This window comes from Accipiter gentilis, chromosome 27 (genome assembly GCF_929443795.1).
Source record: "Accipiter gentilis chromosome 27, bAccGen1.1, whole genome shotgun sequence".
Lineage (NCBI taxonomy): Eukaryota > Metazoa > Chordata > Aves > Accipitriformes > Accipitridae > Astur > Astur gentilis.
In genome coordinates, this window is record NC_064906.1 from 18430202 (window position 1) to 18448482 (window position 18281).

The 18281-nt window shown below is 37.9% G+C and overlaps 1 protein-coding gene across 5 annotated transcripts in view; it reads right to left on the minus strand.

The window, feature by feature from the left end:
* RPRD1A (regulation of nuclear pre-mRNA domain containing 1A) overlaps positions 1 to 18281 on the minus strand; it is a 43689-nt gene that overhangs the window by 10372 nt on the left and 15036 nt on the right. Inside the window, exon 7 of one of the 5 annotated variants that reach the window (XM_049830172.1) lies at positions 14444 to 16181. The exons of 1 other annotated variant lie outside the window; for it this stretch is intronic. In XM_049830172.1, coding sequence (XP_049686129.1) covers positions 16125 to 16181 — 57 coding nt within the window. In that variant the 3' untranslated portion in view covers positions 14444 to 16124. Of the gene's footprint in view, positions 1 to 14443; positions 18092 to 18281 lie in introns of those variants that run through there. 3 more of the 5 variants (XM_049830173.1, XM_049830175.1, XM_049830174.1) reach the window with 3 other exon arrangements.

Sequence of the window (18281 nt, forward strand, 5' to 3'; positions counted from 1 at the left end):
ATGGTAGTTGAAAGTGCTCAGCGTCACTTGAGAATTGCAACTATAGTTTACATGACTCATGAGAATAATTATCTGTGTAAGACAAACTGTTGATATGCTGCATGGTAATTTTGTTTTCCTCTCCTTTCAGGAGCGTGAAATAGATACTTCAAATGCAGTGTTCAGCAATGGGGATGGAAGCACAAGAAAGGTAAAGCTGGAAAGGGAGAACTACACAGCAGCGGTAGATATTCTGACTTACTTCTTAAAACTGCCCCTCATAGGTCCTGTAGCAATATCTCCAATGAAAACTACCACGCGTGATGTAAGCAACCAACCACACCCCTTCTACAGCCAACAAGAAAGGAGCAGAATCTTAAATTTCCTAACCATGCACACAGATACAAGTTCCATCTTTTAAAAAAGTGTGTATCCTCAAGCTTTAGCATTAAAATACTATGATGAGAAAGTTTTGCATAAGGTAAGCCATACCAATACAGAGCACAGAACAATTACAAGAAAAATTCACAATGTAAATGTCTCTTATCAAACAACCAACTTCAGGCAGCAAATTTGGCACACCTGCCCATTTTTTTACATTATTTACCCTATTCTGAATCGCTCAAATAGCTAGCTTTATTTTATAATAAAAGGGGGTAAAAAGAGGTTGTCAGAGCAGAAATTATGAGCAACCAGAGAAGAAAAAGTCTAGAGAAAAAGCAGAACAAGTAAGGAGCATTAAAAAGAACATGGAAAGCCATTTACAGTGTTTTCCCTGAAGTTTTCTTTCCCATTATGAACTATTTTCCTCCCAAAAGCCTACACCTTACAATAACCCCACTAATGCACATCCTTCTGTGATCTACTGATAAAAGAAAACATGTATCAGAGGTTAGCAATCATTTCTAAAATGTCTTAGCTTTTTAAAGCATCTTTCATCCATTCAAGCCACCTGTGTTTCATAAAAAGGTCTTTAAAATTATTATTCTGGTTTTTATAGAAGCTCTAAGAGTACCTGTGGGGTTTTCTGTTTTGTAGGTCTGTATTTCTGTCCAGCTGTGGATGAAGTGACCTTGGAAGATCAAGTCATCAGGAGAACATAGTAAGTTAAAGTAATTTATTACTAAGGTATTTACAAATGAAATCACAAGTAATTCAGTAGATGTATTACACAGAAAAAATGCAAATAATGTAAAAAATTCTTTCATTCTTTCAATTTTCATCCAGTTTTTAATAAATGTGTAATTTTGGAATCAAGGGAAACACAGGGAAGAATCACTGTTTGCAAAGTACAGCATTTCAGATATTCCTGATAAAGATTCTAATGACTGGGATTTCTGACTATCCAGTAGGCAGAAAAAAAATATCTAACAGTTACTCTTCCTCATCAGTTCCTTTGCTGTATTTCCTAAACTAGTTATTTGGGTGTCCACAGTGTTGAAAAAAATGGAATTAGACAAAGTAATAAGTCACTCAAATTCTCTGTTTTGCCATGTGCTTCTTGCATGTCAGTATGCAAGTCACTTGGGTACATTTTCACTGGGTACATGACCCTGGGGTTTTTTTCGTATGACAGACACTCCAAATTTCTTCTTTATTCATACAAAATCCACTCTCACAAACTTGACGCTGTTTTAAATTTGTATCAAAGGTTCCAGAGAAAAACTCAGGCTCAACTGCCATTTGTACACACTAATATAAGAACCTAAAATCTTTTTAAAATGTTGTTTTTCCTTACAGTATCTCAGGAAAGCAGACAAGTACGTGGGTTTTATCAGATTTGATGTCCAAATTACAAAATAATTACATCTGTCTCATTTCACTGGTAAGCTACTTCAAATTCCCTGAGAAAACAAGACCTGAAGTAGCAGTGGATACTGTACTCTTGCTGCAGAAAAGGGCTTACCATTGTGGCAGATTGAATCGAATACAAATTGAATATACGTGGCTTGTAGGACAATTCAAGAATTTTTTTAGAATAATTATCCATCTCTTCCCTACTTGTTCTGTAAACTTAAGACTGGTCAGTCCATAAACTTGTGCTTCCAGATCTCTCATAAACATGAAGTTTGAAAGAAAAAATAAAAATAAACTACGCCTAGCATCTGACGACTGGGACTTCCATCAACGGAAACAAAAGCAGCAGGTCTGAACCTGCAGCTGAACTTCAGGCACGAGCTGGATCGACTGGCTGGCACAGCAAAACCAGCCTGCCAGGACATGTTTTAAGATTTCTGGTCTGCTGGACATTATCAGTTGCGGAGCAGAGTAAGCGTTTATGAAGAACAATATAAATGCCCTCTGGGTGTATGTTTCCAGCCTGCTATGAGATACAGGGCTGATTAAACCATGACTTATATTAAAATATAGACTTGCACCCAAACTTAAGATACCATCTTAAAGAGCGACCGTAAAAGTCGCTATGCATTCAGATTTTTAATTTATTTTTTTTTTTTAAAGGTCTCACCTTACAAAAAAACAACCTGCAGACCCACCCGCGAGTGAAAAAAATAAAGCTAACCAGGCATTGCAAGCTGAAGGGGCTTAGCAGCCCAAACGAGTCCCGCAGTGACTCCTAGCCAGCTCTAGCAGGTCCTTGATGCTGCAACAACACAGCAAGAGGAGCCTTGGCTGAGAGGGCAAATAACTGCTGATGGCACGGAGAGCACAACTGTTCCCCACCTTTCACAGCTAAAAAGAACAAACCACAAAACCATGCTTTTGCCATGGTTCAGGGAAAGTGACTTTCTCGCAGCTATGGTATCAAGAAGAGTCAAGACAACGGGGCCAAGTAAAAGCAGCAAAAACCCCTCCCAACAGTCATTCATACGTAGGTTGAAAATTGCAGCTACGTAGGGCGTATTTCACTACAGTGTCAGATCATCTGAACTTCGGAGGAGAAAGTTCATTGTGCAACATGGCAAAAGGTGTGTAATGTAGCATAAAAGTATGCTAGGTACTCAAATATTGGAAGAAAAATTATTGTTAAACACACGCGTGCAATGAAAAAGTGAGCAATGTGCCTTACCAAGTAAGCCTGTATGCAGCAGCATAAGAGAAAGCTTTTCTGCCATTAAACACTTTGTGGGCTGTGTAGAACATATCTCCTGCAGAAATTGTTTTAATGCAAGTTTGGACTTTGCAGAGTTGTCAGAACTGTACAGTATCTCCCCCTCCCACTAAGGCACGGAAAGCCTGCCTGCTCTCCCTCACAACAGTTCGTCCGTGCGCTCACATTTTTCACTGACAGCTTTGTTTTTATTGCAGCTCTAATGAAATTCAGTATTTTCCAGCAACTTTCTCCTACTGAAACTTGGGCGCTGGCTCACATGCAGAAAATAAAATTGCTCTAAATCATGAATTACATAATACAATTATGATTTCTTAAATTAACAAATACATATTTAAATGATAAGCCTTTATCAATGCAAATCTGGAGTTTGTGCTCAGCACTTCGTAACTGAAGATAGCTAAAACTTGGATTATACCTCACAGTCTTTATTACTTTTGGTATTTTTAAGAGTAGCTTCTGTAAACTCTCTTGTTCTTTGGAGATGTGAGCTATTCAGACACCAGAAGACAATGAAGACTTACAAGCAACCCTAAAACTGAAGTTCAAGTGATCAAGATTATTCTACAGCCCACATATGGAATCACCCTCAGAAGCCCAAGAATTATTGCTGTTTAACAGAAGCATAAAGTTAAAGCCTACAGCTGCTACTAAGTGTGTACAATTCTTCTGATCATGTTGCATGAAAAGAACATTAATTTTCCACTGACTACACTGGCTGTTATCCAGCATGGCTTCAAGGATTTGGGGCAGGGATATTTGCCAAGTTGTACATGCATACACACAGTGTAGAGGACACGAATGGAATAAATGAGATGCTCCTGGTCAGCACAGTGACAGGAAGTTTCTCCTTCTTGAACCGTAAGATTTGGAAAAAAAAAAAGCTAATAATTATTTTATATTTTGCATATACATAAAACCAACAATTTTCAACTACCTGGCTTGAAAGCAGTTGCATGATCCTTTGGAGTCCAATCTTAGCAACACTGATAAGCCCAATAATAAAGCAGCACCCCCCTCAAGGACTCAAGGATTAGCACTAGGTGTAACAGGTCTACTGGAGTGTGGGTTGGGAATAAAGGAAGATCTCGGTGTTCCAAAAAACTGGCCTGGTTTCTTCTCTCTGCATAAGGCAGAAGACACTAATCAGCCAGGAGGTTTAAAAAAAAAAAAAAAGTTGTTTCAGGGTGCTTCTTTCTAGAAATGCTGAGAACATGGGCACAAAATGGCTGCAGAAGAAACAGCCCATTACATTTTCAGTGGTATTAGGATGACTTTCACTTACAGGCATTGCAGCAAGAGAACACTTTGACAATCCATTTAAATTACAGATGAGAAGCTAGCCAGGAAACCAAAGGAGTAATGGTTTAAAGACTACTGTCTGGAGGATAGCCTAGTCATGTTACATTTTTTGCTGCTATCTGTGTTCTAAGATAGCACTATTACACAAGAAGAAATCCAGAAAACCAGAAATTATTAGTTCTTGAGGGGAACATGTCTGAAAAAGTTCATGGAGATTCCCCAGAACCAAACCAGCACACAGTGACTCTACTTTCTGTTTTGGGTTTGTACCTGCATCACTGTTTCTGCTTTATTCCACAACCTTTCAGCCTTAGGATAAAAAGACTTTGAGATAACATTGCTGAGCAAGAACACCTGATTTCTTCCACAGATGAGAATATTATAAATAGGGACTTTCCATCCCATATCTTCAGATAATGCCGTAGCTAAGCACAGTCATTGTGTTATGGCCAAAAGAGCAAATTAACAGGTATAGACATAGACAGAAATTAATTCTCTCTACAGAGGTTGCATCTAATATCATCCTATGCTAAATGATGGGAATGGCACTCAATTCACTACATGACCTGCGATGGCAAGCACAAGAAATGCCCAGCTTTCACGATGGCATGCTAAACTGTTTTGCTAAACAGTCAGTGTACGCAATACTAATTGCAGTGGTACAGCTTCTACAACTAAATTGTTTAAAACTAAAGGTTGTTTAAAGTACCACTGGTTTAAAAAACAACAGCCGCCACAAAAATCACCACCACCACCACAAAAAATTTCCTAGGGCAGAAGGCAGAAAATGGGGAAAGAGGAAAACATGATTTACTGACACCGATGCAGTATCCGTCACTTACATTGGTTATTACGGAATCACAGATGAATGACTGAAAAGATACGACTGGAAGCTACCCATCAAGTATCAGTTTAACTCAATGCCCGATTTTTCTGGATGCCAAATGATTACCAGTATCTGGGATAAATCTGGTATGGTGATGGCACAGCTCGCTCACTTCACCTATCAAATACAGACCTTATAAAAAGAGCCACCACCTTTTGACCACGGTTCCCTATGGCTGATGGATATCAATTACTTCCATCAGAAAACATGTAACTTAAAGTGGGAGATTTCTGTGACGTTTCTAGAATACATCTAGAATTTAACCAGGTTTCACTTCGATACTCGGACGTCTTAGGCAATTAATAGCACCAGATTCAGCTTCACTGTCACTGTTGAGTCTTGATGTGTAGGATAGCAAAGACGAGGTGGAGGGCGATTCTATACAAACACAACGTTCTCAGTGTGTTCTTAGTGACCATGGTTTGAGGAGAAAGCAGAGTAAGTGATAGTGCAGAAAAGAAGAAATAAAGCAATGGGTCAGATTACAAATAGTGAGTTAGGATGTGACACAGGAAACAACTGATTTCCTATCTACTCCCCTTGCAGAATTATTCCTCCTACTCTGGTAGTTACTAGCAACCTAGAAATAAATTACATTAAAACTTTGTGTGTTTGAAACATTGCCAAGTGTAACACTGGGGGGAGATATACCGTCTGCTCAGTCTTCTGCCTTCTACTGTCTTCACGATGAAAGGGCTCACATGTATTGAGATCAGGACAGATCTGAGACTTGTTTTTGAAGAAGCTGCAAGGAGCTCAGCGCTCCATGTAAAATCTAAAAACCTGTTTATGGGCATAATTCTGGAACAAACAATGTTGTCCCTCTACCTCCTTTGCTGTCTGATGAATAAGTATTTGGGTTGGAGTAAAATGAAACTTATCTGAATGCTATTGACTGAAGAGAACCAAATGATGAAAAGAAATACATAATTAGCAATAGAAAGGGGTAATGAGAATCTAACATTTGAGCAACTAGAGCAAAGTAATTACCTACTTGACCTCTAGGACCACAGCCAGATGTAAATCTTGCTTCTTCACATTGTTTTAATGCTATTTTTGACAAGTCATTAATGTGCTATTTTCAGAAGTGACTTCAAAACAAAAATCTTTTGCATGGTGGAACTCAAAGCTCAAAGGCTTATCTCCAACTTTCAATGCTGTGTCTTTCAAAACTCGACTCTCCCCCTCTTGCAATGTCATAACTAACAGAGCAGCCACTACACATTTCCTACCCCCCAACTCTGCATGCAGCAGAGCTTTAAAACTGACGCACGTGCTGACTGCAGAACTCAATCTCCACATCTGATTTACAGGGCCGCAAAGATGGAGCGGCATACAAAAGTCTGGTTTGGATGCAAGGGGAGGAGGGGTGGGGGAACCCGAACAAAAAACAACCCCAAAACACAGAGAGAAACATTTAACTTGCAGGAAGATCAAAGGCTTAATTTTACAGTGATTTCTATCTACTAGTTAACACTGGCCTACGCTTAAATCAAAGACTTGCAGAATAGCATCAAATACATCAGAACTTGTGCTAAATGACAAAATACTGATTAATATTCCAGCCCTCTGGTGCACATCTACTGTAACTTCTACAATTATTTTAAAAAGCATGTGGCATTCTTCCTACTCGGCTTCGTCCCTCACCCCCACTTACAAATATGTATGCTATGGCAAACACACACACAGCTATGGAGAGAGAACTGATCTCCTGCACCAAGAAACCAGTCTGATTCAGGGAGGTAAGGCCGGGGCCAGATAACGCTGTTAACAGTAATTTCTCTCCTGTAAGTCCTTATTTTGTCCACTAACAAAAATGTAAAACCTATTTGTCCCTTATGTTAACTAAACCTTCTGCCTAAAAAGTGACAGTACACTCCTCTCCTGCCTGTGCCCTTCAAAAATACCATTCTCATTCACTTGAAAAAAAGTGTTTTTTTCTAAATTGGGTAGTGTGAAAGTGTGGAAAAGCAAGTAACTAAAATTCCTTTTTGATGTTTAGACAAAGTGTTCCCAATATTCCCATTTAAATATGTAACATCCCATTTCAAATACTGAAGTTCATCTTCAATTTGAAAAATTCATGACAGCAGATTTTTCTTCATTTCCTTGATGGAGCAGTGTACTTTATTTAATAACTGTGCCAAAGGTTTTTTTTCAATCAATTTGAATTCATAATATATTTCTAAATTACCAAACCACTGAGAATTTAGAACCTGCTGTGAGGTCAATTTCACAGATGAAGAAAATTAAACAGAAAGGTGCTTTTGTGAAAAACAAACAAGAATTTAACCTAGTAGTGAATCAGGCAAAAAAATAAAGCAGCTAGTGATGTTGGAGAGAGCAGCTCAAACCATTGGCTCTTCGGACTACTACCTTCAGAGAAATACTGTTTCAATCCTATTAACACATGCAAGTATTTTACAACCTCAATAGTACCATTTATTCAAGATCGGGCAGCACAGTAGTAAAAGGATGTTCAGTGAACGATGATGCTATTTGATTCTTGTCAAGAAGCAGCTAAATGTCCTAACTCCATCCCAGTTAGCCCAATTCACCATCCCACAGCAACTCCCACCCCGTGTGTCCCCTCCAACTCTCTCCTCCCCATCCCAATATCCCTCGGTGTCTTCTACACTGCCCAACAATTGTGGCAAAAGGCAGCAGAGGTTATGGCTGGTTCCATGCTACACAGACTGACTAGACAGCAGATTGAGGGGAGAAGAGCTACTGAAGCATTCCTTTGGGCCTCTCTTCTATCCACTTATTTACAAACCTAATTTTAGCAAACTTTTAAGGAACTGCATTATTAAGATTGTATCCCTGTCAAATGAAAGGATAACTGATAACTGGAAGCATGACTGCAACAGTCAAATCTCCTAGGAAATCAGACTAGCACAAAACATATAAGCCTTCTGTAAGAGCAATTTATTCCCTCCTCTTCCACCAATCACTGCCAGCAGTAGTTGAGAAGTGTTAGAAAAATGGTTTGCCCTCTGTAATCAAGTCAACTTAATGCACTTTTTATCTCAGAGATACATCTTCATACTATATTAGTAGAATGAAACATCATGGAGTTCATTTACAGGATTTATGCATCATCCCAAGTTGTCTCCCTGCATTCTGTTTCTCCACATTTTGGCAGTAGAAAAACTTTAACAACTCCAAAGTAGACTAATCCAGTACTCTTACTCCTGGCAGAACTGAAAAACATCACAACTGTATCAGCCTGAATGCAGAAGTAAATGTACTCTGGCCATTCCTTTGGTCTATAATTAAAAGGTTACGGCAAGTGTAAGGACCACGTTACACCCTTATCGGGTCAATGGTGAGCACTGCTGTGACAAAGAACTTCCATTTCTCCCCAGCTAAGAAACTAACTCTCAGCAAGCACAACAGATATGGAATACATTCTTTCCTCACTGCTGCTGAAATAGCTCTCCCAATTGCTCCCTTACTGTTCCATTACACCCCCCAGAATAACTAATGCATACAGCTGCAAGAGACAGTCAATAATTAGAGCTGGTGTTTTCACATTGTCCTCAACCATTCATAGCTTCCAAGTTGTTCTCCCCGCCCTGCAGACACCTGTACTACACCCCGCTCAATCAGGGAAATCTAGTTATGAAGAAAATAATGCAGCTTCTAAGACAACGTACTTTGAAATAAGGTGCTAGGAAAAAAACCCAAAACTCTGTGTGTGTAAATATATATACATGATCATGAATCTCAGCTTGCAATTCCAATCAAGACAAGAATAAACACTCCTACCAGGTAGCTCCTGCATCCCGTGAAAGCCCTGAAGTTCTCTTCCTCCCATTCCCCCCGCAGCGTTTTGATTCAGAGTACACGCATCGTGTCTGTTTCAGGATGGAGGTAAGCCTTCCAGACTGGCTTCTCCAGGGAGAACAGCTATCGTTATTCTTGGAGATTAATTTTCAGAATCAGGCCAGTATTAACTCAACTACAGTTGATACTAGCTGAAAGGAAATATTCAAAACTCTGCATTTCACCTGCATGCTTTAACAGTGAGATAAAGAGTTTTTCAAGAACTGGATTTTTCAGCAACAGCCCAGCTAAGGGAAGCATTATTTTCCCTAACGGTTTTCATCTTGTCTCAGCTGGGCCTCGGCCTACTGCTCCATGAAGTAGCCTACTATTCTTTGAGCTCTTTTTAAGAACCAGGAGTAGCTGGTTTTATAAAATGTCTGGATTTTAGTTTTTTGAAGTAAAATTCCCCAGGTTTACTATACTGACTTAGACATTGCTGTGTGATGTTTTTGATCTACAAAATTCAGTTTGGAGTCCTACTGAACAGTATTTCTGCCCTCTACATTTAGCCTTAGCTGAAAAGATATGGAAGTTAGTAACTTCTATGATCTGCCACTTGAGCAATTAGCATGTTACTTAAAAAAAGGGCATTAGAGAGCTACTGGTCAAAAAAAAAAAAAAGACCTCACTACCATGATGTGTTAAAACTCTACCTGTTGGGTAATGTTTGTCTAAATACTTGTACCTTTATTAAGAACTGCAGATGGAGAATATATCATTAACAGAAAAGTTGAAGGTGTCCTTCAGATCACTAGTAGCTATCTGAAAAGCGCATAGAGAACATAAAAAATGTCTGAAATGGTCACAATAAACCTTGTGACCAGTTTACCAGTACCACTACCTAAGATCATCATGAATTTAAACTAGGGAAACAAAACAGTTTTGGTGCCTAATTAAAGAAGCTTAATTATGAACTCATTCATTTTGAGTCATATGAACTCAAATCAATTTCACAACAGAATTATTAAAACTAACTAAAAATGATCCTTATCTCAGTCATGCAAGATTCATACGAATTCTTCAACATTCTTCTTTTCAGAGATATTTTACCCATAACTGATGGACTTAATTTCAATTCAAGCTCTGGGTTTCAAAAAAACCCAAGGAAAGTATACTGTCCTTACATACCACAGAATGCTGATGTATTCTAAAGCAAGAATATTTCACTCCCAATACAATTTTTTTTTAAATGCGAACAGGTTTTTGTCATAAAGGTATCAGCTAGACTTACTAATTAGTTTGCGCCAGTTAACATTTATTCCAGTAAGAACTTTAATTTCCCCTATGCTGACATTAAAATACAACTAATAACAAAAGGTAATTTATTATTTCATTATTGGGCTCTGAAGTATCTGCCACCTCAGACTATTACAGAAGCTGATGAATTATTTTCCTATGTATATGTGAGGACACAGGTAAATATCAGCACTCTGCCCAAGATCTACAGTGACTACACGGGATACAAATTTTCTTTAAATGCTGTCTCATAAACAGCTAGTTGTTGTCCACTTGTAGACTGTTTCCTTGCTGTGCACATTCGAATTCTTCAAGAAGGTATCAGCCCTGTCCACAAATGCATGAGTGCTGCTACATTCTGCATCAGATTTTACAAAATCACTTTTTCTAAGACTGTGCTGGTTTGAAGTGGAAACATCACAAGTTTGTAACAGAAAATGAAATCTGCTTTGCGTTGTTTCAGCAAGGCTGAGAGGAAAAGCAAGCTGATGTTCTAGCCATTTCTCTTTTCTTCTGTCAGATTCCTAGAAGCACTGCTTGTCAGCCCTTCCAACCAATCAGCCAAATCATCAACAGAAATTCAACAAAAAAAATCTACCAGTATAGGTCACAACAAAAAGTAACTTGAGTGTGGTGCTTCCTTTTAACTTCATATAGAAGCTCATTAGATCAAAAAAATTCTAAGAAAGTTTATAGATATTAATGATGGCAGAAAAATTTTCCAAGTGTAACTTTTGAGTATCAGCCTAATGACATAAGCTTTAATTAGGACAATTTAAAGAAAACACTAAGAAGCACAGCATTTGAGTTAAACACAATTATCTTCAAATACACATGGGCTCATTTTCCTGCTAAATGAAACTACCAGAAGACAGCAGAGCTAAAGCAACACATTTCTATTCAGTTTGTTTATACAAGTAATCTCAAATTGTGAAGCAGAGCTTTCTGATAGCTTCCTTTCCCTTTTCCTTTCTGTCCATAACATTTTCTTTTTTGAAACTAGATTACAAACATTTCCTTTGTAACTCTCAAACTGAGTAAGAAAGCCCAATGTTTAGTCTGTGTAGTTACTGCCTGTCATTCCAGTGGCATCTTATCTTTCTATTTAGAGTTTACAGTTGCTTCAACAAATAGCAATTCCAAAAGCACGCTTCTAGTTGTAGGAGTGATACAAGCAGGTTTTATAGTTCTGCTGACTTCGTATTCACAGTACAGATTAAAAGAATATGTTCTTAAAATTTAGTAGGTCTAGCAAGAGGAACACCAGAATTTTAAAGAGTCTAAACAGCAACAATATTACTGTGGAAAATTAAAGCTTGTAGAAAAGGTGTAGTCTTAACTTGAAAAACTACATTGCTATTACTGACATAAACACTAGTTGCAATATTTCTTACATCCAGTTCTTACATCCATCTCTTATAACCAGGTTTTTTTTCTTCCAGCAAACATCTGATCAAAGGGAATATCTGCTGCAGAAAGCACCAGATGAAGTCACTTGCCAATCTACAGCTGTCCTTCAAAAACCTGAGAAGTTCTAGATACAGCACCGATTATTCTGTTTTCAATTTCCCATCATCTCAGATGTTTGTTTGCACAAAAACTGAATCCATTACATACCTGCAAAACTTGTTCTTCTGAGGATGACACAAATAGATCCATTCACATTTTGGTTAACAGTATCAAGTCTTTGGCTTCCAACAGCCAGGAACATACTGTCTAAAAATCTCACAAACAGCAGCAAGTCCTACCTAGATAAGACCAGTATCTTCTCTCGGTATTTTTATAACGAGGAATTCAAAAGGTACCTCAAGGGTATTAAAGTACCCAGTATCTAGTATCTTGTACATTTTTTTTTTCTTTCAAATAAAAAGTAATGGGTGAGCTGCAGAGTTAAGGTTAAAAAACCCCACTCTCCACAAATAATAAGGGTGAAATCGGTAAAAAGTTTTATAAATACATAAGTTGTAACATTTTTTTGTTATGCTGTTTCAAAAACAGAGCATCTTCAATGTGGCAAGCGATGCTTTAAAACATGATGAACTGAAGCAAAGGGTTATCCTTATTTTACAAGGATCAGCAAAGTACAACCTACAACCTGCCCAATCTGTTAGAAAAGCCATGATTTATAGTCAAATATCTGGTAATTCAATTTAAGAAGTGGAAGTCTTCAAGTGTTTCTGTTACTCTGAATGACAACACAGAGCTCTGAAGTCTAACTCTCTTGCAGGTACAAATTGAGAAACTATGTACCATAGTATCTGAGGCTGCAGTCATGAAGTCACAATATAAAAAAAGGATATTTACTGCTCAAGTACAGAGAGCTTGTTATAAGAAATAGGGCAAATAAGCGTTATTCTCATAAAGTGGGTACAGCACAGAGGAACAAAACGCACCAACCACTTTGCTTTGCTGTGTTTGACATAAGGGCTGCTGCTCTCCACTCTAGTCCAGCAAATTACTTCTACAAAACTTCACCTTTGCAACTGTATCTCCTGCCACTGAAAAAAATGCTCATGGAAACAAAAGAACCACATTTAAAAGACAGGTTAGCAATCTATAAGCATGTTTAGCAACTCTACTTCTACTGCAGAACAGAAATGCAACCTGTGTCTCATTTTCAACATCCCCTCACATTCTTTAACTTCTAACCTAATAAACCTTAAGGAGAAATGAGTATTGCAGTGATTGCTTAATTTTCCCCAGTCATCTTCAGGTAGATAATTCAAACTACTGAAACTTACTGAAGTTTAGTTGGTTGGGGGGTTTTGGTTGGGTTTTTTTTTGGGGGGGTGGGGGTGGACAGGGAGCAGGTTGGGGTTTTTTGCTTTGGGTTTTGTTGGTTTTTTTTTTTCAAAAGAAACACAAAAACCCCATGATTATATTCACTAAAGGACTTGGACTATGCAACTCAACTTTATTTACACTGCACAAGGCATCTCAAATGGTCAAAGCCAACCTATAAGCAAGGACTTTGAATCGATCTATACAAATCTCTTAAGCATAGGGGCCTGTTTCTGAATCATATTCAATTTCATACAGGGTAGGATGGGGAGAACTAGAATGAAAAGAATCTGTCCCTTAGAGATCCCTAGCCTACGTTACCCTCCTGATGATTAAGTGCTACATAAACTTCTCTGAGAAAACAAAGTTACTTGAAATTGGCCCACAGAAGAGAGTAATTCTGGCGAAGGCTCTCCTCCCTTTTATATTATAAAAAGAGATCCACAGTCATGCTCCCCTCAGCCCAAGACTATCTAGATCCCTTCAAGCACCTCTTTCAGCAGAAGTCATATACTCCCTGAATGGGAAGCACTGTCAACCCAGCTTCAATTTCTGAAGCTGTAATCCTGAACAGAAATGAACACGATGGTTCATAATGGCAAGAGACCACACAACATGGTCTGTTTGGTATCACTATTTACAGGGAGTCTTCTGCTGCCAAGCATGCATCAGAAGATCTTAAATACTCAAAAAAGTCCTGATGAGTACAGATGAACCATATTGCCCACTTCCTGATATTTCCCAGCTACCATTCTGTAATCATTGCACTGTTAGCAGCAGGTACAGCACAGCTCAGTTCTAACTCCAGATTAACTTGAGTTACTGTGGTGCTGCCACATTTAAGGAGTTGTAGACCACCTGCAAGGCTGCAAACTCCACCCCATAACAAAAAGCAGTGTAAGATTCAAGCTACAAATGCATCTTCCTCAACCAAAGCTCAGCAAAATACTTTAGCTGCTCAGCTGCAAGATTATGAAGACTGGAATCCCAAATATTTTAAGTTGACTTGAAAAGTATGAAGCATGACTGAATGTATTACTCTAAGTTCATCTGGCACTGAACGAAAGAAGCTAGCATACAAAAAGGTACCAGGTAAGTATAAGGGGTCTAAAGAAAAAAAAAAAAAAAAAAAAAACAAACAGCAAGGAAAGCACCACACCCTGTAACACCACAAAGGCCATAGTGGAGGGAAACAGTCGATGATGGTATCAATCTACTCTCACATTGAAAAACAAAATCTAAACACAAGAGGCCTGTTATACCACTGCCATCTCTAAATTCTTCGCTTAATGCTTTTGTCTGCATTTGAAACCATTAAGCTGGAACTGGAGGAAAAAAAAAAAAAAAAGCCTTTGACTCCAGCACTACAGACTAGGATGACTAACTGCTTGCTGTTTACCCATAAAATCCCATGACAAAATTAAACCCTTTAAGAAGGCAAGTCAAGCTATATATATCTAGCTATAAAGCTCAATCATGAAATAAAAGTGCACTGAACATGTAATATTCTCTCAACATGCTAAGAAACCACAAACAATAACCAGATGTGTGAGTGTAAGGATATGAATATTGTTTATACAGCTGTAGAAAATAAGGAATGCAAGACAGCAACACCATCAATAACAGTGTCTTAATTAAATGCAAGCTGCTGAAACACAGCAGGCCTCCCAGAGTAGCATTTACTTCATAAAAATTTGGATTTAGTGGAAAGATGTTCCCCAATTTAAAGTGTAAGTTGATACAAACACTACGTAAGAAATTGGATCATCTAGTATATGCTAAGTGTAGCAATGCTATGTTTTTCCGTAACATCAAAATGAAGGCGAGAGGAAGCTGCCTTGTTTTTCTAGAAAAAGGTCATATGATCCCCTGCCCACACTTGTTAACAAGTCGCGTAAGAATTTGAACTGTCAAAGGCTTTATTTGAAATTTAGTAAGAGTCTATTTACACTGTAATCAGTGGGACTGTGGATGAGGCAAAACCAAAGCAATATGAAAAAAGTATTTCTCTTGTTCATGTCATCCCTGTATTTTTAAGGTCATGTTAATTCTGGAATGTCTACAGGACAGTCTTTATCAAAAGGAGATGAGCGCACCTGAGTATTAATTTACGTATACCAAATTCTCTGTTACTGAATAACATAAAAAGCTCTTTTTATCAGCCTTCAGTGAGATCAACAGATCAACCAACATTTCTGTTCAAAAACTAGGGGATGGGCAAGGAGGTAGGAGAGGGACACAAGGAGGAAGCAGAGAGGAAAGAGTCAGCCACAGTAGAAGAAAACAGGAAATTATATTAGTCCTCCAAGTTCTGAGAAAAAAGGGTTCCTACAAAGATCTTTCTGCAAATATTTCCATTTTCTCTAACAGACAGAATCACATCTACCTATAAATCCTATACAAGTTTCCAGATACAGCTACAGTACACTGAACCTTAAATATTTATACTACTTTAAAACTTACAAAAGTGAAGGGAAAATACTCTTTAGGATGATCCCAAATTTGAGGTGGTCTCTAAAGGGGCATAAGAGCAATTATAAAACACATCTTTGTTTTATATTAAATGTAAAATAGATGTACATTAATAAAGTGAAAGTTCTTTATTGTGCTTGTGAAGGACAAGTTCTATATCCATCACTTCTCATTTCTGATGTTCATGTAAACCCATTAGCTAGAGTGTAATTTAAAAAGCGAAAGTCTGAAAAAGTCTTGTTTTCACAGCTCTTTCCTTTTGGTAATGGCAGCTTCAATGCAAGTGACACCCAAACTTCTGCATTTGGAATTTTGAATGATTTAACCGAAAGGACTTGTGGGTTTTAGGAATAACCATGTGAAAGTTTTAATCTTCAAGAAAAAGGAATGACACTGGATAAGTACTCATCCATCTCAGGCATAAACTCAGTAACGTTTGTGAGAATATAGATGAAAATAGCAGAGGTTTGGTATGAGTAGTTACAGAATTCCTCCTCTTCAGTTTTCAAAAACAACAGACAATACAAGATTTTGATTCTTAAATTTATTTTTAGCAGGATGTCTGTACTAATGGATGGTGACATCATTAGAAGATAGGTCCATGTCCACCACCTGCAACAGAAGCTAGACAGATGTTAAAGAAAACAATTTAAGAGTTAAAGATGACACTACTTACCCAGAGCAGACTTAATGAAAGTCACCTACTAAGTACAGTTAAATTTTGATGCAGACACGACAGCTCCTATTACTTATCTGTTGTCAAAATTTCCTGTCAAGATTTAATGCATACATTACCTTGATTTTGATGGGAATCATGCACTTCTGTTTAGAAATTACTATTAGAGAAACTCTTATTCTTAAAAAACTACTCATGGAAAGATTGGTTATTCAAAGTTACTTACCTGTAAATTTTCTTCAGAAGATAAAACATCTGCAAATTTAGGTCTAAAGCTCCCATCTAAAGTTTCAAGTTGGCAAGAATTTTCTGGACATTCAAATTCTAATACTGTTAAACCAGGTCAACAGCAGGTAACGTTTCTAGATTCCACTAAGAATACAAATACTTGTTTCTTACCACACCTGGGTGTTTGACAAATCAGTAAGGTAGATTCTCAGCAATATTCTCACAGATCAGTGATACTAATTCAGAAAGAAATGAAGACTTGATATGTTACAACCCACAGACAATGCCATACTCAAAATGTCAATAGCCAGAATTCTAACAAAGGAAACAAGCTTGTCTAGAGCAAATTAATTTCACCAGAAATTAAATCTGAGCAGCAAAACACAGGGACCAGACAATTCAAGAAATACATTCTCAAAGAATTAGGTGACAGGCCCTTTTTCAGCGCTATTTCAAATGAGAAGCCAAGAAGCAAGGCTCAATCTGAGGTACAGTATTTCCTAAGACTGTAAAAACAAGAGTCCCTGCTTCAAAAAAAAAAATGCATCTGGCTACAGATATTTGGTGTTTACATCAGGAGATAGCCGTTTCTTAAAAATAGTAATATAAAAAGATAAACTAAGTCAGCTGGACCTATAGGCAGTATCATGAAGGCATCCTGATCTTACATTTCAAAACTTCAGAACGTTTATCAGCCTTCACTTCCCAAACCAAACTGGTAGTGAGCATAAAGTCACTCATCTTAACATAAGTTTAGAAGCTTGATCTTAAAGTTCTTGTTCTTTACAATCTCTTGCCTTATAGCTCTTTATTAGTACCCAGGGTTGACAGCATCTCAGCTCATAGTTTTTTATTAGTAACCTGCATTTATACAACACTGATCAGTCTAAAAACATTCTAACAGTATACCTCAACATCCTAGGACTTCATCTGTTTAAAACAGACTGCTACAGATACTGAATACTGGTCTCCTGCTTTCTAAAGAAAGACCTCTGAAACCAGTCCAAGACAGGAAGTGTGCTGTATTAGAATGAGATCCTTTAACAGTTAAAATAATTCAGCCAAGAAACCCAGTTTTAAGGACCCTGACAGCCTGGGAACAAGCAATTGCTTTCTCTTACAGTTACAAACTCTTTGATCTAGTAATATTGGGAAATTAACCTGGGTTTTATTTGTTGAAAACAACAAACAGGTGGAATCTGTTCACAGCTGTGCTCCATTTGTAATGTCTGATTAATTGAGCTCTCTTTTTACAGAAGTATACATCCATCTGAAGGACAGTTGCCTTTTGAGCAACTCACTATCCCAGCAGTCTACTATACCTAAGCAGGGTCTAATTGCCAGTAATGATCTACAAAAAGAAGTGTCTCAAGACAATCAGTCCTATGCTGGTACTGTGGGAACTTATCCTTCAAACACATTACACACACAGAGGGAAGGTAAGGCAGGTGATGAAAAGCTTAAGGCTTCCTGTTCTTTAATCTTGCAGTTTCCATTGTGCAGTTGGATCAGCTGCTACTGCAATCAGCACTACTGTGCATACCACCTATCTTACATGAAGTTGGTTGATATTCTTCCCACAGGATAAACACAGTGAAGTTGACAGGAAGAACCTTCATCAATTGCTTTTCTGTGAGGCATAGAGCAAAGGAAGGGAGTCAAGAAATAATAGTAGTCTAGGAATGACACAACTGATCTGAATGATCCCTTCAGATACACTGTGAACAGCATTTTCCTGAACAAAGACACCACAAAATCTGAACTCAAGTTCTGAAGTTATAAAAGGGCAAAGAAGCCACAGAGTGAAGAAAATGTTCTTG